A 25368-nucleotide genomic window follows, 5' to 3' on the forward strand; every position below is an offset into this window, starting at 1 on the left:
CTGTAGGATTTGTGGGATGTTTCAGATAATCCTTAGTTACAGTCACAAACAAAAACCCCAGCAGCTTTCTGTCTGGGTTCTTATCGGTTTACTGGGCATGTGGAGGCCACTTATCCAGCTGCCTCACAGACAGACGCTATCTGATGGACAAACAGCTCAACAAGCCAAAAAAAGGCAACCATTGCAAAACTAGCAGTGAGAGATCCAAACTGTGTGCTTGTTTTAGATCATCAGAGGCCTTCAGGGTGTGTTTCCCTGCTACTTTTGGGACTAGATGACTAATAAATTTAGTCCTTTCGAGTAAAGGCATCCCCCCCCTGACACACATCTGGCTGTCTGTTGCTCCAAAGTAAACTGGCTGAGTTGGAAAGCAACAGGGAGTCCGGCCTGCTGATTTATGTGACACATCATTCAGGAAAGGGGAAATTCTGTAAGGGAGGTCAACTCTGGAAATGAGACCACAAAATGCTGCATCTCAAAAAGTTATGATTCTGGCATGTTTTTCGCAAACCTGTCTCTCATTAATGTATCATTAAAGGTTTTAAATTAGAATCAGATCAGATTTGGGGTCAGGGTGATGTGGCCCAGTTAAATTCAATTCAATTATTTTCACAGCTTTAGTAATAAAAGCTTTTAAGGCATAATAACCTGGACATCCAACGTTCAGAACACGAGCTAACGTTTTAAGTCAAGTTTATTTTTATCGCACATTTTATTAATGCAATTCAAAGTGCTTTACAGTACAAAAACATGATATAGTCACCAATTATGACACAAGCAACAAAAATCAAAATCCATCATCAAGAATAATCCTAATTAATTATTCATGCAGTCAAATATATCAATCAATGTTCCAGTTATTATTGTATTGTAAAGCAGCTCTATACAGGCGGGGCTTACGCCTTGATTTAAAGGATCTCAGTGTTTCAGCAGTTTTGAGGTTTTCTGGAAGTTTGTTCCAGAGTAGTGGAGCATAAAAACTGAATTCTGCTTCTCCATGTTTGGTTCTGGGGTAACAAAGTGGACAAGAGTCAGAAGAAAAGACTGCAAAGGTATTTATTGAATCCTGCTGACGTGTCTGAAATGATACACTGTTGATGTGAAAGTGTTGTTGCTAACGTACGTGGACATACCTGGCACAAGCCAGTGGTTGGGAACTTCTCTTGTTAATCAGTGAAACAAGGCACATTGATGCTCAGACAAAGAAAACAAATGTAGCCCTTTGTTGTGTTCGTAGTTTTTGTCTTGGGATTGTCTCTTAATTGGCTAAAATGCAAACACAGCTTGTTATCCCAAAAGGCCTCCGGCGGCAGTCTTCCATCACAACCAGAAGCTTTGACACAGATGACGTCGCTGGTGGAATTTGAGAACTTGCCTCATCCTGTTTTAGGTCTCGCAGAGTCCCTCCGGTGCCTGCGTGTCTTCAGAATGACAGGTTCTCCGTCAGTGAATGCTAAGTGGCCGTTTCATCAGGAGTCATGAAAAGAGAGCTCCCGATCAATTCAAAGAGTTGCTAAAGCCAGAGGCTGTCAACACTTGGATATAAGGAGAGCATTGGTATGGCATATGAACCTGTGGGTTGAACTCGGCTTCAGGGGAGTTCATGAACATGTATCTTCAGGTAGAAGTCTACCTGACTATTCCAACGACTGTTTTGATTTATTGTTTGATGCCTCTTGTGCAACTATGCACCAGTTCTGTCACATAAGCAATAATCATTTCTGCTTAGCCTGCAGCTATGAACTTATTTGACTGACTCTCAAAGAGGCAATACAGCATTTGTGTTTTTTAGTGTTGACCAAGTAAGACGTATCACTCTAAGGCAGAGGTCTCAAACTGTACTCCTCGAGGACAAGAGTCCTGCAACTTTTAGATTTGTCTCTTGCCCTACACTGGAATGTCTGAGCTACCTCACTAGCATGCAGTCAATCTATACAGGGCTCTGTTAACGAATTAGTGTTGGAGCCTGAAGTAGAGAGACATTTAAAAACACTGACCCTTGACGACTGGAGTTTGAGACCCTTGGTCTAAGGACTCAACACATGGTGAGCGACATCTCTCACCCTCCATTCATTTCTTATGGAACTTGCACAATGAGGCAACAATCGCTTAAACTCCTCCAGCCAAGCGACCAACAAACTTTGTGCATTTAAATTCTCGAGCTTGTACACGTAAAGGTACACACAATACGAGAAAGTTGAACAATAGCTGCTTTTCCATTGACCATATTATTGCGCAAATTGGAATTACAAAAAAGAAAAAAATTGCTTTATGGAAGTTTCAGGGTGAAAGTTCAAGTTTCACCCTGAAACTTCCATAAAGCAATTTTTTTTTTTTCTTTTGAACCCAACACATCGCTTTTCGCTGTAGTTGTTCGCTCCCCGTGTGTCGAGCCCATGAAACACTGCTGCACGAAACTATTTGAAAACTGAAAAATTGCATGAAATTATTTCTCTTAAAGCTTTCAGTCTTGAAGCGTGGGTCTTACAATGATGATTTGACCATCCGAGAAATCCAACTGGCAGGTGATGAATACTCATAAGCCTTGAACTTTCCCATGTTTTGTTACATGACACCCACAGACTGCAATTTACTTTATTGTAATTTTTCTTATGGATCGAGTCAAGATCCATAAGAATTTAAAAATATTAAATTCACTTAAATCATTAAGTGGGAAGAAGCTGATAATTTCCGAAGGCCCTCCATCAACCTCTGCCAGCAGACTTTTAAATAATCACGTGCAATAAATCACATGTGCCTTTTAGGTCACTACATGTGAGCTCTCTGAAGCTGTGAAAAATGTAGGAAAATGACAATAATAAATAGATCTGAAAAAGTCTTACTGGTACTTTTTGAGCCCAAATTTCAGCATTTACTAAATATGCAAATAAATCAGGATTAAAAGTTTAGAATGGTACTTTAGAATGTGGGACTAGATTGGAAGAAGGAAAAAATCTAGGCTTTTTACAAAAAAATATCTAACAGTATCACAGTAAAGAGGAATATGCATCAATACTGAAACACATGAACAGTTTTCCACTGCTTTCTGTTGGTCTTTCACATTAAATTCCTATAGAATTTGATAAAGTTTGTGGCTGGAATATGGAAAAATTTGCATATATTTTTGCAAGGCACTGTCTCAACAATAGCTGCAAGTATGTGAAAGCGTTTAACGGGGCAGGACAATGTGTGCATTGCAGAAAGAGTCAGAGTTTATCTGGCAGGTCAAGTCTTCACATCTGGACTGATTTGTCTTGGTTCAGTCTGAGGTGATGTAACTTTACTATGAAAACAGCTGCTGAAAACGTTGCTGTACTTCTCTTGCCATGGCTAGGGTTGGAACAGTGCTGCATTGTGTACTCAAAAGACCTAGTTATTTTAAAAAAAAGTATTTTTATATTAAATTCTTATTTTAAATAGTTGAATTTTAAAAGTTCAAGATGGGAAAAGGAGCCAGATAAAAATGTAAAAATATCAGCACTCTCCCTAGAAACATCAGTGGCCAAACTGCCCTTTTATTTTGGCTACTTCTGGATCATACTGCCCTCTAGCTTTCAGAGGACGTCAGTGCCTTTGGGAGATATGCAATTCAAACAGGATGAAAGAAAAAGGTGAGAATTTGTTCCTGTTTATTTTTTCTCTTTCTCTCTCTCTGTTTTTCTTCCCTTTTTATCTTTCGCTTAACAAACTGCAGTTCTGAGGCAAAAGGCAAAACACAACCTAAATTTCATAAAATATTACTGATCTGAATTTATTTATCCATCCATCCATTTTCTGTACACCCTTGTCTTTAGTGGGGTCGGGAGGTGGTGATGCCTGTCTCCAGCGAACGATTCGGGCAAGAGGCAGGGTTCACCCTGGACAGGTTGTCAGTCTGTCGCAGTTTATTTTTCCATATACTTTCTTATTATGATTTGTAAATGAAAAACACTTGGGTTGAAACTAAAGCTTCTGTGTAATCAATAATATAAAACATTTTATAATCTGAAAAATAAAGAAAGAAAGATAAAAAAAAAAAAGTTCATTGAGAATGCAGGACACAGAATTTAAAAAAATTAAAGGATTAATTGATTTTGATTCACAGCTGGAAAATAGTAAGACATGTCCAACAGTAAGAAATGCCAGATAAATAATACTTCTGTAGCCATTAGGTTGATATCTTTCAGTAACATCCAGTAAAATCTACGAAGTAGCACAGTTTTGACAAAACAAATAAATCCTCAGCGTCCGGAGAGCATTCCTCACAGCCGTGCGCTCGAGTCATGTTTGGTCTGCTCACATGGAGACAAAAGCACCAGCAATCTACAAACATTTCTGCACCTACTCGCACAAAACGTCTGCTTCAGTGTTTCAAATTATGGTTTGAACCAAGCGAAATAAGAGTTTTGATGTGTTGTTATAGTTTCATTCAGTAGAGTTTGTGGTTTTTGAGTTACACATTTGAAATCATGCAAAAGCCAGTTACAGGCCTACAAGGACCTCTGGTTATGTGGCTTTTTCTGCTCTGATTCACCTGATTCAAAGAAAGACATGACCTCACTAGATATTCTTAGAATATTCTCTAGAAGCCTTTGAATGAATCGTTAAATAAAATAAATCAAAGTGTTCAAAGAGAGAATGCACATCACCAACATGTCCTACGCGTTGCTTCCTTGTCATTTCTTGTTTTTTTTCTGAGGGTTTTTGTTGTCTCAAGGTTCTTGTCTAGACTTCTCATCTATCCCTAAAAGCATTTTTAAAAGAGAGACTATATTACATTATTAAAAATACAACTAAATTCTTAGCATCCACAATCCATCCTAACAAAGAACAATTCATAAAAGCTACAGTAAAAGAGAGTATTATGATGACATTGATGTAAATGATTATCTCTAAAGATTCTGATTGGATTTGACATAATCTGGTAGGACAGGTCGTACACTCAGTGCAGGTCGTCTCATACGGACTTAGAGGTTTGGTTAGTCAAAATGTAGAGAACCTGTTAGGTTAATAATGTTAGACTAGTGCTGAGTGGACCAACTGTAATTAAAGATTTTTATGTCTGAAAAGAAGAAACAATGAAATTGCTTCTTAAGTTGGTCATTGGGGTCAGAAGATTTGCCTTTGAGAAACAAAACAACAGTCCGTCTCTTCAGTATATGGTAAGATATTTTACATGTATTTATGACACCCGCAATATAAATAGGAATAGATAAAGTGAAGGAAATTAAGAAAAAACGATGGGATAGTTGGCTAAGCGTGTGATAAGTATTTGCAATAGGTTTGCAAAAACTAATCACAACTTCCTTATATTTAAATAACACTTATCACGGAGCTGTTTGCTTTGCTTTTTATACAGTATATAACTGTGCTTACCTGCAGTAACTCCAGGCAAGCACAACATGCTTCCTGAAAGATTTTATGATTCATTTTTATTGATTAGGAACCTTGTTTGGTGGAATCAATATTGGATTTTAAAAAACCCAACAAAATAAAATAAAAGATTGTACCACCAATAAAGCACAGCGGTAGTCACATTATGCTCTGGTATTTTAAAACTAGCTGGCTGAATGTTGTTGAATCTCATCCCAATTCAAGCTGATTCCGGAATTAATCAAATCAGTTCATATTTAGCTTCTTGACAGGCTTTTCAAAAACTCTCACTTTAACCCTGTTAGTAACAATTTACCTAGGCTTAAAAGCCTTGGCAACACAAGGCAACCAACTATGTATCAATCAATTTCACCTTTGGCAAGAGAATTGCTGTAAGAAAATTGCAATTTTGGAATAAAAATTCCAAAATTGATGAGTACGCATAAACTTTTCTACAATATGTTTTTTCTCCATTCCTTACTGCAGGGGAGACCTTCTTTATCCAGATTCTACTGAACTCCAGGGGACTGAATGTTTTGAGATGCTTCAGCTACAACATGACTTCATCCCCTTACTTCCAACATGGAAACAGCAGACACCCAATGTCGCCCCGTTCCATCATCATCACACACCGACATCATCTTCTTCATCCCCATGTCCCTGCTCTTTCCTTCCACAACCTTCAAGTCTTCTCAGACTGCATGGAAATGGTCTTTTGAGGATCCTCCTCACCCTCCTTACTGTTCTGTGCATACTGCCCTGCCAAGCGCATGCAGTCTTGTTTCGGGTCGGAGTGGTTGGACCGTGGGGGTGTGACCGGCTCTTTGCCAAGGCACTTCCAAATGTTGCGGCACAGCTGGCGGTAAATCGCATCAACAGAGACCCCTCGCTGTCCTACGCTGCTACGTTTGGCTATGCCGTGCTGCAGGTAGAGTGAAAGTCCTTTCTTTAACAATTGGATGTTTTAAAGTTCTTGGTTATTTCATTGGTTTTCTTGTGTCAACTTAGGTTTAGATATCAATTTGTTGATTGAATATTTCTGTTTAGGAGCCTTGTGAAACATCCAGGGCACTGGAGGCATTTGTGGGTTTCCACACAAAGGCCTCTGGTTACATTGGACCAGTCAACCTTGGATATTGTGATGCTGCTTCGATGCTGAGCAAAGGCTGGAACAAAGTAACTATTGTCCACAGAAGTTGTCTTTTCTTAACTAGAACAGTTGTTAAAGAAGCTACTATATTTTCTTCTCTATGCTCTCGTCTATAAGGCAATATTTCCTTGGGCTTGTGTGGGCTATGAGTTAGATGATGTCCGTAGCCATCCAACGTTTGCCCGATCTATGGCGAGACCCACCGCAGTGCTGCACAGTGTCATGACCTACTTCAGGTGGGCTCACATTGGCATCATCTCTTCTTCTGATGACATCTGGGTGGATACAGCAACCAAGGTCTGAATGTTTGTCTTTTGTCAATTTTCACTCTACGTAGAAGACCAACAATTTAAAGTTGTATGTAAAAGTAGAAAGCTGCATTATAGGTGACAAAGCCAAACTTGCTTCAGCTTTTTACCAGTATGTGCAGACATATTATGCCAAATCTTTTATGTCATGTCTAGGTGGCGGACTCTTTAAGAAGCCATGGGATGAACGTCAGATTTGTCAGTTTTATGGAAAACACACCTCATGGCATTAGGCGAACCCTGGCCAAGGTCCGCAAGATGAAGGAAATACGAGGTAAAACTGATGGCTCTTGTTGGAAAGAGTTTGGGATGTTCATTGGACTAGGAACAAACTATTCCTGAAAAGGCAAATTACATTTCTCTTACACCTTTCCCAACTTGTGCCTCACTTTAGTCATGTAAATTTCCAGATCTGTAGTTAAGAAATATGTCAAATAAATAATAATAATAATAATTTCAATTCAAACTCCAAGAAAGGAGGAATGAAAGTCTCCAGTGCCAATGTAAGATTGTAAGATTGAGGTCTGTATGGCGAGTCAAGAGACGAGCAGATATTAAGCAGAAATGTTGCCTAAGAGATTTGTAGTTTGGATACAAACCAGAACCGTATCAAACAGCAATCCATGGAAAGCCTAATCCACCTTTAACTTGTTAATATCTTTGTTTGGAAGCACTATAATTCAGTGAGATAACATTGTAGCATCAATGAGGTTACTGTGGTTATTCATTCAACAGGGTTACTCTGATGTACAGTACTTTCTCTGTTTGGTTGTAAAATTACAATTCTGTGAATCAAACTAGTTGTCATGAGTTAGTCATAAAAATTCACTTCATGCCAATGTTTCATGTTCATTGCAATTATTAGTGTTAAGATTCATACACCAGCAAGAAAATATAAATAAATTTATCATTTAACCATAAACTATATTCTAATAGTTTTATTATGTTCCACATATTTTATATAGTAATGTTGACCAAAAGCATGCCTAATCTTATAAAAGACATTTTAGACACCTTCAGGCAGTCTCTGAGGCCAGTCGTCTTTTTCTGTCCTAGCTGTGATCCTCTGCATGCACTCGGTACTCATCGGCGGTTTGGCCCAGAAGCTCCTCTTGGAAACAGCCTACGACATGCAGATGATCGACGGCTCCTTCGTGTTTGTACCTTATGACACTTTGCTCTACAGCCTGCCATACATTAATGCAACCTACCCTACTGTGAAGAACAACAGCAAACTGCTGCGGGCCTACGATGCCATGTTGACTATCACCATCGACTCCCCCCAGGTGTCATTCTATGACGCCTACAGAGAAGCTATGGAGAGAGGAGAGGTGGCAAGAACGTTGAAACCCCAACAGGTACATCAATTGATACCAGCCCTGTACGGTTTGCTTTAATCAAACTCTAGTTCATTTGCCTACAAAGTCCGGTTCATTTGGGGAGGTGTGAATGCGCAATCTAGCTCCGATGTGGAACAAAAATGCCTAAAAACTGAGATCTCGGTTCAATTAAAGTGAACTATGGTGTGGTTCGAATGCATATGTGGATGCAAGTAGACCGTAGACTGCTCCAAATGCAGGAAGCGGACTATAGAACAGGGAATTTTGGGTGAATGGAACCAAATCAAAGACGCGGGTCTCGAGCTAGTGGGAGAAATGGCTTGGGGTCCTTTACCAAAAACAAAAGAGAAATCCTACAACCACTAAAATCTGACACCACTCCATTTTTCTTTACATTTTGCGAAGAAGGTAAATTTCTCATTTCTTTTTCCTTCAGTAGTTCTTGGTGCAGAGTCACCACAGGCAAAGTGGTTTGGATCATTTTGACAGTGCAGTGTGAAAGTGAACCGCACCATCTGGAAATGTAAAAGATGTTGCAATTTTGGTCCTCAATCGAACCGAGTCTACAGGACTATTAGGTGTGAAAACACCCTACGATTCAAAACGAGGCTCATAGGGTTAGTTTGTCTTAAGAACAATAAGTAAAGCTGACATCTCTCTTTGTGGTCCAGGTATCCCCTCTGTTTGGAACCATCTACAACTCTATTCTGTTCATGGCTCATGCAGTGCATCGCGTTCGTCAGTCCGGGGTATGGATGTCTGGAGGAAACCTGGCACAACATATACGCAATTTGGATTTCCAGGTACAGATAGACCCAAGAAGTCCATAACACCAAACCACTTTTTTCTAATTTCAGCATAACATGAGGTAGATAAAGAGAGGTTATAGGATTTTACATTTCGTTAATTCACAGGGCTTTAGTCACCGTATCAAAACCAGCAGCTCTGGAGCCGTTCAGCTGGACTACCTCATCCTGGACACAGATGGATCTACCTTGAATCTCATGCCAACATACAAGTAGGTCTCTGTGTTTTATGATTTCCAATGAGCAACAAAGAGTTTGCTCCACCAAGATAAATAACAAATGAATAAGAAAGTCCCTTGCCTGACTGACTGAGTTAAATGTAAAGTTTGGTATGGAAGTGTTAATTGTGTGGGCCTTCTTTTCTAAAGTTTTCTAGCCTTGACCTTTTTGTTTGAGTAAACAATACAACGTGAACTGAACACCAGTGTACAAAGCAAAGTCCAGGAAATGAATTATACAATAAGTTGCCTGCGTTCTATGACCTGTAGTAGTAGCCAAAAGTAATCAAAATTAAGTAATTTTTGTTTACATTATCAGTGTCGTCCCAAGAAACTTTTTATAAGGGTGGCCAGACCAGGCTAGCAAAACATTTAGGGAGCACAGCTAAAATAATATTTATTTTGCATTAATTTTTTTATTGGGTTTTATATTTATGTCTTCATTGAAGAAGTAGGTGTATGGCTTTCTATGATGCTAATATTATTCTCTGAGGAGGCCAGTGGGGTGACCAGCATTTATTAAGAGGGCCCATGGCCTCCCCTGTAACCCCCTTTGGAGACGCCACTGTATATTATTTTCCAGGTGATCTAATATTATACGGAGCATGGCATCTTTCCTCCAGCTCAGAATTTAGCTGTCTCTCATATTTTAACAATTTGCTGAAAAAGAACAGCCTAATAAACTACACCCTCTTCAATTAACCACTGATCTCACTAATCAATGGCAGGATCGACATGGAGATCAGCATGGTTCGCTTCCTGGGTCGAGACATTCACTTCCCACAAGGCTATGGGCCCAGGAGGGATGCTGCCTGCTGGTTTACACCCGGGGTCATCTGCTCAGGAGGTGAGAAAAACCACAAAATATTTATTCGGGGTGTATATATTTAGGATCTGCTAAAAATGGAAATGGACTGAACTTATATAGCGCTTTTCCAGTCATTTTTGACCACTCAAAGCGCTTTACACTAGAGTCACATTCACTCAGTCGCACTCACAAACACGCACACATTTATACACCGATACGCAGATCAGTAGGCAATTTGGGGTTAAGTGCCTTGCCCAGAGGCACATCGACATGTGGCAGGAGGAAGCTGGAATCGAACCTACAACCTTCCGATCGCAAGACGACTATTCTACCATAGAGCCACAGTCACCCCCACTGCTGATGTTAATTGATCTACTTTTAAATGAATTTGTATGCTGCACAGCGCACATGAATTTTTCAGAATTCCTTTCACAAAATAAAACGTTTTTTGGATAGCATTATAGGTTAAAATTTGTTCTCTCTGTTTTTCTTTTCTTTTCCAGGAGTGGATCTGCTCTTGACTTTCAGCATGTTCTTTGGTTCTATTGCTGCTTCTGTCTTCGCAGTGGCTCTCCTGTACTGCATCAAGTACGAGATCACCTATAGAAACTATTAATCTAAAGCTAAAGTGAATCTGAATTTTAGGAATCTTTAACAGGTAAAAACAACAAAACATAAACAAGTTTTTAACTTTTTTTTTCACCGACTCCCTATAAGGCGACGCGTCAATCAGATTCGAATGGTCAGAGGTCCCAACAAGATCCTGCTTACTCTCCAAGACGTCACATTTATTAACCCGTCACTTAGTAACAAGGTCAGCCATTATGCTGTCATGAAAACACTATTTTCCCATCACAAATCCCCCCAAAATTATTGTTAAATAATGTTTTTTGTACTATTTAAACCAGCGTTTCTCAATTCCACGCCACCCTGCCTTGCATGTTTTAGGTGTTTCCCTTCTGCCACCCACCTGGATTGAATATTTTGGTGATTAACAGGTTTCTGCAGTACTTGATGGTCATGCAATCATTTGAATCGGCTGTTCTGGAATAGAAGTACATCTAAAACATGCAGAGCAGGGGGGCCTCAGGACTGGATTTGAGAAGCACTGATTTAAACCCATGCACTCGCACTTTGTTACTCCTGATACTTTTCTAAACCGGTAACAATTTGCTATCCACAGAAGCTGAGCCTAGATGACAGCAGGACTAGCGGTGGCCGGAGCACGTCTGAGCGCAGCCTCAACACACCCGCCTCCTCCCAGTCTCCGGCCACATACGAGAATTCAAACGTTGTCATTTTTGAGGTCAGATTTCTAGATCTATCCCAGATTAAGAACATGACATCATCACTTTCAGTTGGAAAACATAAGTGGTAAATTTAGCATGACCATCAGCGCAGTAAGATGACAGTTTTGAGACGTCTTGATCTATGAAGAGCAACCTCACTTAAATGCTATATTATATTGTCTGTCCCTTTCATAGCTCAGAGTATTTAATCTGTTTTGCCTAAATCTAAACTAGGTACATATATAAAAAGAATAAAGTTAGTGTGTGAAACATTGAGGGGAGTTTTAATTCCACACTCTTTCTCCTGATCAGGGTGACTGGGCGTGGCTGAAGAGGCTACCTGATGGCAGGTTTCGAAGAATTAACCCTAAAACCAGCGATGTTTTTGAATTGGTATGTGAAAATAATGAGAGATACAAAAGAACATAACAATTTTTTTCTAAAGCAGTATACTGCAGGGTTTCCCAAAGTGTATTATAAGCCTGGCGGGCCACCAGGCTAAGCATTGCTTCTTTATTTAAGTCTTTTTAAAATATTAGCATTTTTTAAAGACTTTATAGTTGGTGTTCAGTTGTTAATCTTCCAATCTTTCAATAACACAGAATTATCAATTGATATTTTAAAATTTCCTGTCAACTTTAAACATTTTTAAACTCAAAAACACAACGGGCTGCTGGATGAATGACTGCCCTACCACCCAAACACCGGGCTTAGTAAGTTTTCTGGGGGGGGTTGTATAGGACATTTGACATGTAGATAAACATTTCTTTGCTAGAAAGGCTGCAAGGACTGAGGTATGTTGATTTAGAAGTGCTGAATACCTGAATAAACTATATTCATATATTTCATTGGTATAAATCAGAATATTTCATGATTTCAAAATTGAGTAGGCTATATTTACACCACCTATGATAAAACGGATTTCTTCCTGCATGTGTGGACTCTGTTGAGTTTTGAATTTTACCCCATCACTAACGTTTCGCCTTGACATAATGCGCCAGTTCAACTCTATGAAACTTACTGGAAATTGCCTGTGCTGTTGACATTCATCTCAGACTGCGAAGAAATAAGTGCCAAGCAGAAGTAGGCAGCTTTTAACGTCAATTTAATATTTGAAAGCCTGGCCAACACTCACTCAATGGCTTCGTTCACCACCTTCGGCGCCATTGCTACAGTAGGCTAGCAATGGCGCTAACGCAGTAGGAAATTGACGTCATTGCCCGGTTCAAACTGCCGAAGAAATCTAGGTCAGTCGGAGAAATCTCAAACAAAGCAGTGAAATGAGATTAAAATCGAGCGGAACTGCGTAGGAAGGCTAATTAAAACCCAACGTTTTGCGAAACTACACGAGTGGGTTTGTGCTGCCTTGTTCCTGCAGATGAACGACATGCGTCACGAGAACGTCAATCCTTTCCTGGGCTTCTTCCATGACTGCGGTGTGTTCGCCATCGTCACCGAGTTTTGCTCCAGAGGAAGCCTGGAGGACCTGCTGCTGAACGACGACGTCAAACTCGACTGGATGTTTAAATCGTCTCTGCTGCTGGACCTCATTAAGGTAAACGGCAATGCGGGGAATTTAGGTGGAAGACAAAATTTCAAACAGAGAAGTCGACGAAACTGCACCTACTTTCTTTTTTCAATTTTAAAGGGTATGAAGTACCTTCATCATCGTGGCGTGTGTCACACCCGTCTGAAGTCTCGTAACTGCGTGGTGGACGGACGTTTTGTCCTTAAAGTGACAGACTACGGCTACAATGAGGTTCTGGAGTCACAACGGTTCCCCTTCGTTGAATCGCGTCCAGAAGGTAACAGATACAAAGCTTTTTCAGAGTTTTTACTTATTTATTTCATTTCAGGATCTGGACAGTTTACTTACTTTTGGGGAAGGTGTATTCATTAGAACACAAAATACATTGTTGACCCTAACAAAAGCAATGGAAATATGGCAAACACGTTCTCCTTGTTCTTCCAGGGAAAACTTTGTTATAACTTCTGAAAAAGGTACTCTAATTATATAAAAAAGATAATATACATCAATCTTACCAATCTTTTGCTTACACTGAATTGTGGTTTAGGTTTTGACCAGGCGTTTCATAGATTTGTGAAATAGAGAAGCATTGATTCTGATTTCTTTCTGAAAGCTGCTCATTCTGCAACCCTGCAGTGTTTAAAATTAATTTCTGTAGGGTTCACGCTGTGAAAAGTGGACCTTGTGGTCCCACTGTAGCAGATAATTTCTCAAACTGTAGCAACAGTAGGACATTAAATCACTTTTTTGTTGAAGAGTTACTGTGGACGGCTCCAGAGATCCTGAGAGCCACTCATCCGGGACTCCACGGCACTCTCCCCAGTGACGTTTACAGCTTTGCTATCATAATGCAGGAGGTCGTGATCAGAGGGCCTCCGTTCTGCATGCTGGACCTGGCTGACGCAGGCAAGACAACTCATTTGCAAAATTGGTTGTACTGCTGATGACGGAAGGCACAAGATATCAAACATTTTAAAATCAGCTAAACGGGTTAGAATATTTGTCAGTTAGATCAGAAAAATGGAAATAAATAAGATATATAGTTTTCAGATACATAAAAATATATAGTGTTAAAAATGTTTGTTTTTTTTTAAACAAGTTTGTTTTTTTAAATAAAGGTGTGTTGAGTACTTTTCGATACTCATCATCTTATTTTACTGGGTCAGCTCACTTTCGCAAAAGGAAATCAGATCAGAAACAGTAAATTTTATGAGGTATGCTGTTCATTTTTGGACATTCCCATTAGCAGATATGACTCACCACCCAAGGTGGCATAACTTATGGGGCGGCAAGAGAATTTCAAGCAAAAAAAAAAATTGTATTCACATATTTTGAAAATATAGTTTGTAAAAAAAAAAAGAAGAAAATACTGTTTGATGATAGATATTGCTAAAATCGTTCTATTTGCTATGTTCTATAAGTTTTTTTTGAGGCTCTGGATAATGAAATAATGAAAAATAAATCTGCTATTTTCTTATAACATATCCATAAACAAGATGGATCATGTGTAACAAACAACACATAGGCAGTTTTGCTTCTTTAAAAAATTTTACATACGTTAATGGGTATCTATTGTAAAAGTGATAAAACTCCACAACATTGCATTCTCTCACGTCAAATCATTATTAAATCACTGATTTATTTCTAAGACAATTCAAAAGTACTTCAAACAACCTTAAATTGTGGGAAAATAAATGATCTCCAACGTCTAGTATTAGACTCAAGTCTGCTGTTCAGATTTTAGCATCATTTGAAAGAGGAGAACCCTGCTAAGCTCCTGTTTTACGTCCTCAGAAATATTAGAAAAGCTTCGTAAGCCTCCACCTCTGTGCCGTCCGGTGGTCAGTCCAGATTACGCTCCTATGGAGTGCATCCAGCTGATGAAACAATGCTGGACCGAACAGCCCGACAAGAGGCCGACCTTTGAGGACATATTTGACCAGGTCATTCTTTTTTTATTTCCAATCAAGTTGCGCCTGAATATTTTCATGTTAATTCTAACAAAATCTACTTAAAAGTACACTTTTTAAACAAATTCTGTTGGATATTCATGCGCTTCTGGTCCTTTCAGTTCAAAAACATCAACAAAGGGAAGAAGACCAACATCATAGACTCGATGCTGAGGATGCTCGAGCAGTACTCTTCTAACCTGGAGGAGCTGATCAGAGAGCGAACGGAGGAGCTTGAGATAGAAAAGCAGAAGACAGAGAAGCTGCTGACACAGATGCTTCCCCCGTACGTTACCAGTCATATGAATGAACAAGGAAACATGCGTGGAATGCTAATTTTATATTTTTTTTAAGGTAAAATGAAGGATAAAGACGAAAACAATACTGATAAATCTGTCAGAAAACCGTTGAAGATTTGTTAGCGCTCTCAATTGTCCATTTAAAGTGCACTTTTAGTTCGGCCTGGGTTATGCAAACTTATTTGAAAGTTTCTTTTCACCCCTCCAGATCAGTGGCGGAGGCTTTGATGGTGGGAGCGGTAGTGGAGCCGGAATATTTCGACAACGTGTCGCTCTATTTTAGCGACATCGTTGGCTTCACCACCATCTCAGCCAACAGTGAACCTATCGAGGTAGTCGACCTCCTCAACGACCTTTACACGCTGTTCGACGCCATTATAGGAAACCACGATGTCTACAAGGTTCCACTTTTCTAGCTAATCTTGTGTCCAAGAGGTAACATTAGGTGGTTGAAATTGGTGCTTATTTTCTCACCGCCTTCTCAAGGTGGAGACTATCGGCGATGCCTACATGGTGGCGTCGGGTGTTCCCGTCCCCAACGGCAACCGCCATGCTGCAGAAATTTCCAACATGTCTCTGGACATCCTCAGCGCTGTGGGAACCTTCAAAATGAGGCACATGCCAGACGTTCCTGTCAGAATACGAATAGGACTCCACACAGGTGAGTAAAGAATGGAGTTTAAGTCGAGTTCTCCGACTTTCGATCGACATTCAGCCAGACACCGAAGATCCATATGTACACCAAATGTTTTGTTCTTCAACGGGAGAAATTTGACTTTGGATCTGTGGTGTGTTGCAGGTCCGTGCGTAGCAGGCGTAGTGGGTCTCACCATGCCTCGCTACTGTTTGTTTGGGGACACGGTGACCACCGCTTCTCGAATGGAGTCCAGTGGAATGCGTACGTTCACACAAGTCAGAGAACAAGTTTGTGGATAAAGTTCTAATTAAAGAAACTGGCACATATTTTCCGATCTATTGATTAAGTCTTTTTATGCAGAAACCAAACATTTCCAGATTTAAGTACAATAAAAAGGTACAAAAAAATCTAAAAATGGCTTTGAAATGATGTAATTTTTCAGATTTTTGATTTTAGTCAATAAAATCCCAATGTATTTTTTTTTTAACTGTAATCTCTTGATATTGAGCACAAACTTTGGATTTGAAGTCTTTGCAGTTTTCTTAAGGTTTGCAATCTGCATGTAGGTGTCACTTTACCTATAGGTTTTCTGACCCGACGGAAAGCATTTTACTTGGGCTTTTTCCAGATTGTTTTCTTTGTTACACTTTTTTGGTTAGGTAATCTAGGATGTTTTGATAATTTTTTTTTCTTATGATAGCCTACAGGATTCATGTCCATCAGAGTACAGTAAAGGTCCTGCAGGAACTCAATCTTGGCTACAAGCTTCAGTTGAGGGGTCGTACAGAAGTCAAAGTATAAATCTTCAGCGAATAAAAAGATAATTTCACCTGTATGGCTAGAAGCTTGAAGAAATTATTTTTTGTTTCTACCTCTTCTTCAGGGAAAAGGAATAGAAGAAACATACTGGCTTACAGGGAGAGATGGATTCACCAAACCTCTGCCGGTTCCTCCAGAACTTAAGTCAGGGTAGGGATGAGTTTCTTCCATCCCCTCCTCGTGTTTGTCTTTCTGCTCTTTTTCTTTCCCCCACCTCCTTATATAGCTAGAATTTTTCCACCCTGGTCAAAGTCCTCTCCAGATTCTGAGTCCTGCACTGGTTTTGAATAACTGCCTACAAGTAACCTTATCAGTTCTTCATTCAAGTTCAAAATCAGCCACTTTCATACTGGTCCTTGCCTGAACTTGTTCTTCCCATCTGAAATCTTACGAGGGTATATCATATTGTTTACAGTTTTATAAACAGATTAAGATGATGCAATGTTTCATTAGAAATTAAAAAATATTGTACAGTAAACAAGAAAAGTGTCATGATGGGTTTAAGGTTTCTAGCCCACATGCAGAACACAAGACAGGAGAGTAGGAATCAGTTTAAGTGCTTTATTAAGATTACACAATTATCAGAGTGTGGCAAAGTGGTCTGGTCCAGGGAATCAACGGTTACGGGCAGCAGTGGTTCACTGCGAGGGGAAAGAGCAGACTGGTGAGTTCAGGGGTCGTGGGAACATGGAAATCTCAGATCAAACGCAGGTTGTTCTTACTTGTGGTGGTTGGGTCTGAATCTTGAAGGGTAACTGATTATGTCCAGGGTCTCGGTCTCTTAGTGGGTCCAGGAACAACGGAGGAGTGCGGCGAAGAACGGACAGGTAGGCTCGGGTGCAACGGAGACACAGAGGAGTGGTTCGACCGCCAGCCGTGGGATCCAGGCAATACTTGCAAAACAACGGAGAGGTGAGTCTGGGAACTCGGGCAACCAGTGGGTACTTTCCACGGCGTCACGAGGGAGGTTCTGAAACCAGGAAAACTGCCAGGATCTAATCAGCGGGTCCAGAGTGTCAAAGGGATCACCTGAAGGCAACAGAGAAACACAAAGAGAATCACTGGAAGGCTCAAGGCAACAAGGAACACAGAGACAGGGCTCAAGGGGGCTCAGACGTACCGTGACTGGCAAACACTCAGGCGACGCTGGACTGGCGGACAACTCCTAAAGTATGCTCCGCTGATGAGGGTAATCGATGACAGCTGAGGATGATGATGACACCACCGCACTCCAACCGGAACCTGTCGCCATCTGGTGGAAAGAGGTGGAAAAGGCGCACAGGAAAACCCCACCAAGAGAACCAGAGAACCCCGGAACATAACAAAAAGCATCCACACCATCACTTTGATACAATGGTTCTGGTTTTATTATACACTTTATGTAAAGTACAGTACATGTTTTAGGTGTTGTAATCAACCATACTGCAGTTACAGACACATGTTCTAATAATATCTTTGTACAAACAATTGACTTTAAGAAGACAGCTCCACACACATGCACACAATAGGGAAAACGCAACATTCAAAGAAAGGCTACAAAGAAACAGCACAGTCTCCATAAATGTGACAATTCTGTATATTATTTCCAACTTTTGTTTCAAATTAGTTCACATTACTCTACAATACTATCATCCTTGATTTGAAACAGAGTTTAGGTCAATGTTTGCATGCACACACTGTATTCACAGCAATCCGTAATCTGCAGCCACAAGTTTTTTGGGTCTCTTCTTGACGGGGTTTTCAATTTACCCTAGCAAATCCAATGCCAAGTGTCCGAAGTAGATAAAAATCAACTAAATTTTCTGTTGGTGGTTGCTCCTCATTGCCAGTGTTACCAGAGTCCGCAGTCATAAGCTGGTTCTCCTCCACTCAACATCTGCTGGCTCACTTTGTGCCAGCTCCTCCAGGGAAATCCTAAAACCTTACCAGGCTAGTCGAGAAACAGTCCCTGGGCTTTCCTCTGAATTTTCTCCTGGTGGTATGTGCCTGGAAAAACCTCACCAGGGAGGCATCCAGGAGCCATCCTTATCAGATCCTAAAGCCAGCTCAACTGGCTCTTGAGACTTTGAACATGGAATTGATTTGAGGACAAGACTGTGGAGGTAAGTTCACCAACTCAAGCCACTGGAAGGACATGTGGACTAATGTGGAGAGTATCTGAATGTAAGTGGGGGCCAACAAAGCCTACCATCACTATTTTCTGATGAGGTTCAAACAAACTAGATGATCAGGAGCTCTGGATATTTGGTGACAGAGCAGGGGAGTGTTTTGATGGACATTATCTTGTCAAAAACAGGGAGAATTGAGTTTATTCATGATCCAAGAACCTCCCAATGTATTTCATTGGTCTGATTGGTAGGCAACTTGGGATAAAGGACCTTTCTCAGGGGAATATCTACATTTGAGAGAAGGAAGCTGGAATCAACCTATCACTTTTGGATCGCAAGATGACTCCTCCTTCCACTGGGCCACAGTTAAGCGGAGAAGTTGACCACAATATAAACCCTGACACTGAGTCAACCTTGCCTCTCTTCGTGGGTAATCTGACAGAATCCTTCTGTACCACATGAGTTACTAGACATACTGTAGTTGTTTAAGGAGTTGGTGACGGGTTGTTCTTCCAGTAATCATCTGTGCATGCTCTTACATTGCTCCAATGTACTCAAGGAGCTGAGTACATTGGAGCTCCTTGGTCTCCAATGGCTGAAACAGTAATTTGAGTTCATATAAGAGACACTTTGAGCAATTAATGAAGTTGAAGACAATGCTGGGCTTTCTGTATGAAGAAGTTGAAGATTAGTAACTTGTCACATGCAAGTGAAGGCTATTTGAAAGTAAATGATGGTGCATAAGGCTTGGTCACTTCAGACAGTCTAGGGCAGGGGTGTCAAACTCCAGTCCTCAAGGGCCGCTGTCCTGCAGTTTTTATATGTGCCACAGGTACAAAACACTGGAATGAAATGGCTTAATTACCTCCTTCTTGTATAGATCAGTTCTCCAGAGCCTTTCTAATGACCTAATTATTCTATTCAGGTGTGGTGCAGCAGAGGCACATCTAAAAGTTGCAGGGCAGTGGCTCTCGAGGACTGGAGTTTGACACCTGCGGTCTAGGGCACTGCATTCTAGTGAGGTAGTTTTACCATTTAATTCAAGTGTGGTGGACAAGAGACTTGTCTAAAAGTTGAGTGTCAAACTCGAGGACTACAGTTTGAGACCCTCTGTCTACGGGATACAGATCTTCAGCCATCTTTCCAGGAGTAAATTCAAACAAGAGGAAACAGAAAGTCCTGGACTGGCAGAATACAAGTAGTAATTGTCCAAATTACGTTCTACACCTCAAAATACTGTGTAATTGCTATATTGTATCCAGAGGTCCATAGTGGTGATGGGATATGAGTTTTAATATTTTATTCAGGAGGAACTGTTGGCAGACCTAACATCAGTTTGTAGTACCTTGGAAAGGATTAATTGGAACCACTGCACTAATAGTACTCTTCCATTTCCTCAATCAATGGACTCATGGGCAAATCTTTAGGTTGTCTTAGAATTCTTAGAAGAATTGTGTTGAAAATTTTGAAGGAATTTTGCTGCTATGTGAAGAAACACCTTTAAGGAGAAAACTTGCATTGGGTCAAACCTTGTAAAGTCCTTTACAGACTTTCTAATAAAATTTGTCTCCAAGGAACCTACCTTTTAGTCACTTCTCTTTAAAATGGTGGACCTATTGGATAGCAAAAAAGAAAAAACAATGAATGGCTAAGATTTCTTTTTTTAGAGAGAAACATGCCATTGCAGGACTGCAGAACGTGAGTGTGTGTGTGTGCTGTGATCACGGTGTTCGCTTCGTCTCAACAGGCAAATGGCCCATGGGCTGCAGATGGCCGAGATAGCCCAGTACAAGAAACGGAAAGCCGAGAAACAACAGCAGGAACAACTTGCAAAGAAGAAAAACTGAGGTAATGTTATGCATTATAAAAATGTATAACATTACTGGCTTGGTTGGCAACGTGACTCGTCCTTTGGCAAACATAGTTTGGGGATGAACTGTCTTCAAGGTGTTACCACAATTTATTTAGACATGATTGGTCTTTAACACAACCCATTCCAAGTTTGGTGAGAAACATTGGCTTTGACAATATGTATATATTAGTTAAAATTAGTTATTATTCAATATTTTTGAATACATTTTAAATTTAGAAACCTTTCAAACATCCAACTGTTTTTCCCTCTAAGGAATAGATCAGATGTTTGTTGCAGTTGCACATTTACTGACTGTGCCTTATTATCTGCGCTTGACTTAAGTTGTTGACAAAATTTCTTATTGGACTTTAACCTGTGTTGTATCAGTATGTAATTTAATGCTATTAAAAGCAGTGGCATCTGAAGACAGTTCATGTGAGGATTGTGGGGACTTTGTCCGTGGGATTAAAATAAAAGCTTCTCTTTTTTGTTCATAAAAAACTCAGTTCTTCTACTTTACAAGTCTTTTAAAGTGCTCACCACATTGCTGCTGTCACTTGAAAACGTGTACTAAATGTTCTTCACACCTTCAAAATGATCAATTCAGCATGTTTTTCATTCGACGGCAGCAACGTGTTGTTGCTGACTAGGTTGATGGGAAAAGTCATGATGTGTCTTTGAAATAATAGTTTGCCACTATCAGTCTGCAGTGGAGAGCAGTCAGAGCAATTCCAGTTTAAAGAATCAGCAAGAAATTTGCATGGACCAGTCATGTTAATGGCTCGTCAGATTTGGGCTGGTTTCAGAATGAATTTCAGCCTTCTAAACCAGTCAAAGCTTTTAAACTTTCATAGCCATCAACGCTATACAGATATTCCACAATTGTATAGTTACATTGCAAGGGGATGCTTCACATGGTCCATTTGACAATGTTCTACTGAAAGATAGAGAATCTACGGTGCCAAATTTCCCCCCCAAAAAAACTAATCAATAAAAAATTACACAAAAGTACTCAGGCTACTTTCAAAGGTTTGATGAGGTTTGCTGAAGTTCTCATAAACCAGCCCTGGTCTGTTGGCTTGACTTTTCCCATGAGATCGTCTGTCTGTCTGATTCTTCATAAAGAAATGGTCCTGACATCTGCCTACTGCAGACATGGCAGTGATGACTTGATGAAAGATCTGTTTTTCATGGATATGGAAATCTGATAATCCCCATATCTGATATATACCGTTTAAATTTCTATACTTCTTCTGTGCTCATTGTGTTGTATTCTATGTTCATCAACCTCAAACATAAATCAGGCATTTCTTCAACATGACAAGCTGGAAACTTGGGAGTTTCTTTGAAACCCCTTATAAGGGGCAGCTAAGATTTCATGGTGATGTACTCAGACGTCCTTTGCTGTGTGTTCCCCTTTTTTGTGTGTGATCCTTTGACTTTAAAGAGTAGACACTGAGTGAAAATTTGATTCTCCCTCTATATTTACCTTCGTGTAGAAGGTAAATATTGGAAGGGCTGACTTTTTAAGCATGTTTTGGTGTTTGTTGAGTGTTTCTTTATGCTCTAGAAATAGTTTACGTAGATAGTAGTTGTTAGACCAGAAGCTGGCGGTTCTGGTCCTGTTGGTTTGGTGTCCAGCTGGTTTATATATTCGCTTTGTACCTCCTCCACATGTTACCAAGGTGTACTGGAGTCTCAAAATAACCTTTTTATCTATATCTAGTTTTCAGGCAAGATCAAAACTTAAACCGGCATGGCATTAGTCCTTGGGGACCGGAATTGCTTGCTCTGGGGGCTTGATCTTGTACTTTTAATCTTCTCCATGTTTTTGGTTTTTTTGATGAAAGAAATGGCTCCAGATTTTTTGACGATGTTTGAGAGAGCACAAGATACATATAATTTTCCTGTGCGTTTGTTAGCTTTTTTTTTTTTAAACTAACACTTTCTACTAAGGGGAAAAAATGCTTTCAACTCAACTGTTTTTTGGCTGTTTGCAAGGAAGAAGAAATATTTCTGCTTAAAGCTTAGCTCACTGTTCTTTCCTTTACCTCTCTCTTGTTCTTTCTGTAGGTGCAGATCTTTCGACGCTTCAAAGTAAATACAATATTTTTCCTTAAAAACATAGAACTGTTCCTTTCCAATTTTTTATGACCCGAACCGATTCTAATTTTCTCCCTCCGTCATCCACGTCAGCTCCTTCTCACAGCTTCTGTTTCTCTCACTCAGGATGTCATTGGCTGAAAACAGGGACATGAAGCAGGTGTTTCACAAGGCAGTAAAGAAGATCTCTCACGTCCGCGTTGTGACGCAGCTTTACGTGCCCGAAGACGACCACAATGTCATGCTGACGCACCACTGAGTGACTGACTTTGTCTAGAGACAACTCAAGAGCACCGCCTCCACAAAGCTACAGTGATAGAGAACTCTGAAAATGAGCGTCCAACTCGAGAGAGAGAGAGAGAGAAGGAGGGTAGTAAAAGTGTTGCTTGGGGTTTATAGCGGCCAGAGCGTTTGAGTAAATTTCTGTGGGCAGCGGCGCAAAAAGTGGGTATGTACTACATGTGACGCATAGGGGCGCTGTGCTAAAGGAGGCGCAATAGCGAATGGAAAAATTATCTCTAGTCGTCATTAACGTGTCCGCCTGCACCTTGGAAAGTGCATGTTTGCGTCGCTGTCTGTGAGTATCAGTGGCTTGAGCTGCAGAGATGACGCCTGAATGGAGAACGATCTATGGAGGCTGACAAGTGATGAGTCGGCAAAGACGGGATCTGCAGAAAGTCTCGGTCAGCAGCAGAGGAACGCGGCTTATCTCTCTCTTTCGTCTCCGTCACCTTGGCTCCTCTTCTGGAAGGACATTTACTAGGAAGGAAAGCTCTTTGGTGCTCTGTCTTCTTCAATGTACAAATAAATAAGTAAAATCCCAAAAGATTTGGGCTTAAATAGAGGAGAACAGACATACATAGGCATTCAAGACTCAGACAATGTTTACAGTCTTTTCTGTCAGTTAGTAAAAATGTTCTAATTGCTTGTGTTCATTTGTACTAACAAAAAAACAAACAAACAAACAAAAAATATAATAATCATGAAGCAGAATAAAACTCAATGTAGAAAACAGGAATATTTAAATCTTACTGCTATCTGTGTAATATTGCAAGGTTTGCTTGTTGCTTTTCAAACGGAACAAAAATATGAAATCACACAATGTGAGGAATGTGATATCAAAATATTAATAAGAAAAACAAGAAAAAAAGAGACGCTCAGTGTTTAATTGGCTTTAAGCACAAACGTGTCAGATGTGAACTAGTTTAAATGGCCTTTTGGCTTCGAATTTTGAAAGACTCCTTTGGAGAAATCCATAATGAACGATGGAGTTAAATGGCGATTGTTTTGTTTGAGGTGAAACACTAATGTGTTTTGCAGTGTAATGTTTACATTATTCATATCACAGGGTTATTGATCGGATGTCATCTCAAATGCTGCATTTGATCAGAAATGAAGGAATAACATCAAGAGACTCAACTGTGCATGCAGGTTGTGTGAAAAAGCGACAGAATTTACTGTTTGTAAAATTGCAAACTCTTCCAACAACACACGTCTCACTCCTAGAGAGACCCACAGCGCCCTCTTGTGGCTCCACAAGACCGAACCGAGCCTTTGCTCTTCGCAGATGGTGTTCTGAGCGTCCTGCAGGATTATCCCTCTTCATCCATTGTTCATGTGTGTAATTGTATATTTAAAATTTTGTAACTGACCGCCAGCTTACCGCGTTCTTTCCTATACATGAAACGTGTTTGAATTAATGCACGTTCTGTCACATTACAGCAATGCTTCATGTGTTGGCTTGAATCCCTATGACATAGAGCAATGTCATGTCTAGTTGGATGAGCTCCAGTTATTTAGTCAGAAAGAGAATTCATTGGCTAGAAGAAATAAAATGTTCACATCTAAAGACAAGAGCAGAAAATGTATACTTAATGTGCATTCATAAAATAGACACTTTTACATTCTGCTACCGAGTCCTGAGATTTGGGATAAATTTGTAATGAGAAATGTCTCTTTTATATAGAAATGTTCAGAAAATGTCTGCCTTTGACCAAAGTCTAGACCATCGGTTATTGCAGATGCGCTTCTGATATTTGCTCCCATTGGCAGATGACATATGGCAGAAGCATAGAGCTGCAGATTATGGCTGTGTACCGCAGGATTTACATGGTTAGCCAGATGTCAAAGGGACATTGCTTGGAGGGGGAGGGAAATTAACACAAGGGTGGGTTATTTTATAGTGATATAGAATAAGCTGGTCGATGAATTGGACAAAAGAGACCTGGATAAATCCTATGAAGGTGAGTTGTTGCTTGGAGACACATCGGTGGCCCTCATTGCAAAAAAAAGGGGGGAGAAAAAAGACTGCTGCAAGTGAGACATGACACTTTTCTTCTGTTGATCTTCTCATTCAGTCATCCTGTCTACAAGTATGTTTCACCACAAACGTGATTCTGCTGAACATCAAGCAAACGTACAAATTGGTGAAAAACATTATAACAAACAGAAAAAGATTAAAGACTACTTACAATATTAAACAAATATAACCATCAGTTTGCTGGCTATCATCAGACAAAAAAATATTTTGTGGTTTTTTTCAGTTATACCAAAATTGATCATAGAGGTAAAGCAAAATCAAATCAAGAGCCAATCACATGCTGGCTGGAAAACACTTCCTGCTGCCAAGCCTACAAAAAGTAACTCCGTAAAATAGTACTTTTTTTTTTTTTTTTTACCAATTCACGCAAAGCAGTTTGCTGACCCTCTAAAATGCACTAAGTTAAAACACGTTCTACTTCCTTCGTGTTAAAACTCTTAACATTTGTTCGGTGTGACGAGGTGTTGCTCGCCTTCTCTGTG

General features: G+C 40.0%; 1 protein-coding gene and 1 long non-coding RNA gene across 3 annotated transcripts; one reads left to right on the forward strand and one right to left on the reverse strand.

Moving 5' to 3' along the window:
- The first annotated feature begins 4958 nt into the window (after window positions 1-4958).
- On the forward strand, window positions 4959-23531 carry gc2 (guanylyl cyclase 2). 2 transcript variants are annotated; one of them, XM_028037279.1, is made up of 26 exons: window positions 4959-5141; window positions 5839-6280; window positions 6400-6528; window positions 6620-6799; window positions 6967-7084; window positions 7867-8168; window positions 8822-8953; window positions 9065-9168; window positions 9903-10021; window positions 10486-10570; window positions 10700-10796; window positions 11166-11288; window positions 11584-11664; window positions 12650-12826; window positions 12920-13076; window positions 13556-13705; window positions 14594-14742; window positions 14871-15034; window positions 15256-15448; window positions 15534-15708; window positions 15847-15945; window positions 16385-16479; window positions 16568-16653; window positions 20359-20459; window positions 22537-22560; window positions 22693-22805. In XM_028037279.1, exons 2-24 carry the CDS (start codon window positions 5894-5896, stop codon window positions 20456-20458), a joined length of 3402 nt encoding a protein of 1133 aa, XP_027893080.1. In that variant the 5' UTR covers window positions 4959-5141; window positions 5839-5893; the 3' UTR covers window position 20459; window positions 22537-22560; window positions 22693-22805. The 2 variants fall into 2 exon arrangements, with proteins under 2 accessions (XP_027893080.1, XP_027893079.1); XM_028037278.1 differs by lacking the exon at window positions 20359-20459 and having other exon boundaries at window positions 22693-23531.
- LOC114156783 (uncharacterized) lies at window positions 17051-17824 on the reverse strand. Its single transcript, XR_003598016.1, has 2 exons — window positions 17624-17824; window positions 17051-17532 (listed from the first exon to the last, which is right to left on the reverse strand). It is a non-coding gene; the product is annotated as an uncharacterized LOC114156783 (long non-coding RNA).
- Window positions 23532-25368: the final 1837 nt, after the last annotated feature.

The sequence above is a fragment of the Xiphophorus couchianus genome, chromosome 14, assembly GCF_001444195.1.
Source record: "Xiphophorus couchianus chromosome 14, X_couchianus-1.0, whole genome shotgun sequence".
Classification (NCBI taxonomy): domain Eukaryota; kingdom Metazoa; phylum Chordata; class Actinopteri; order Cyprinodontiformes; family Poeciliidae; genus Xiphophorus; species Xiphophorus couchianus.

Coding starts and splice junctions, on each gene's coding strand:
- gc2 (XM_028037278.1), top strand. CDS start 5,894: ATGCTTCAGCTACAACATGACTTCATCCCCTTACTTCCAACATGGAAA. Junction 10,571..10,699: donor GCTCTCCTGTACTGCATCAA/GTACGAGATCAC, acceptor ACTCCCTATAAG/GCGACGCGTCAATCAGATTC. Junction 11,289..11,583: donor CAAACGTTGTCATTTTTGAG/GTCAGATTTCTA, acceptor TCTCCTGATCAG/GGTGACTGGGCGTGGCTGAA.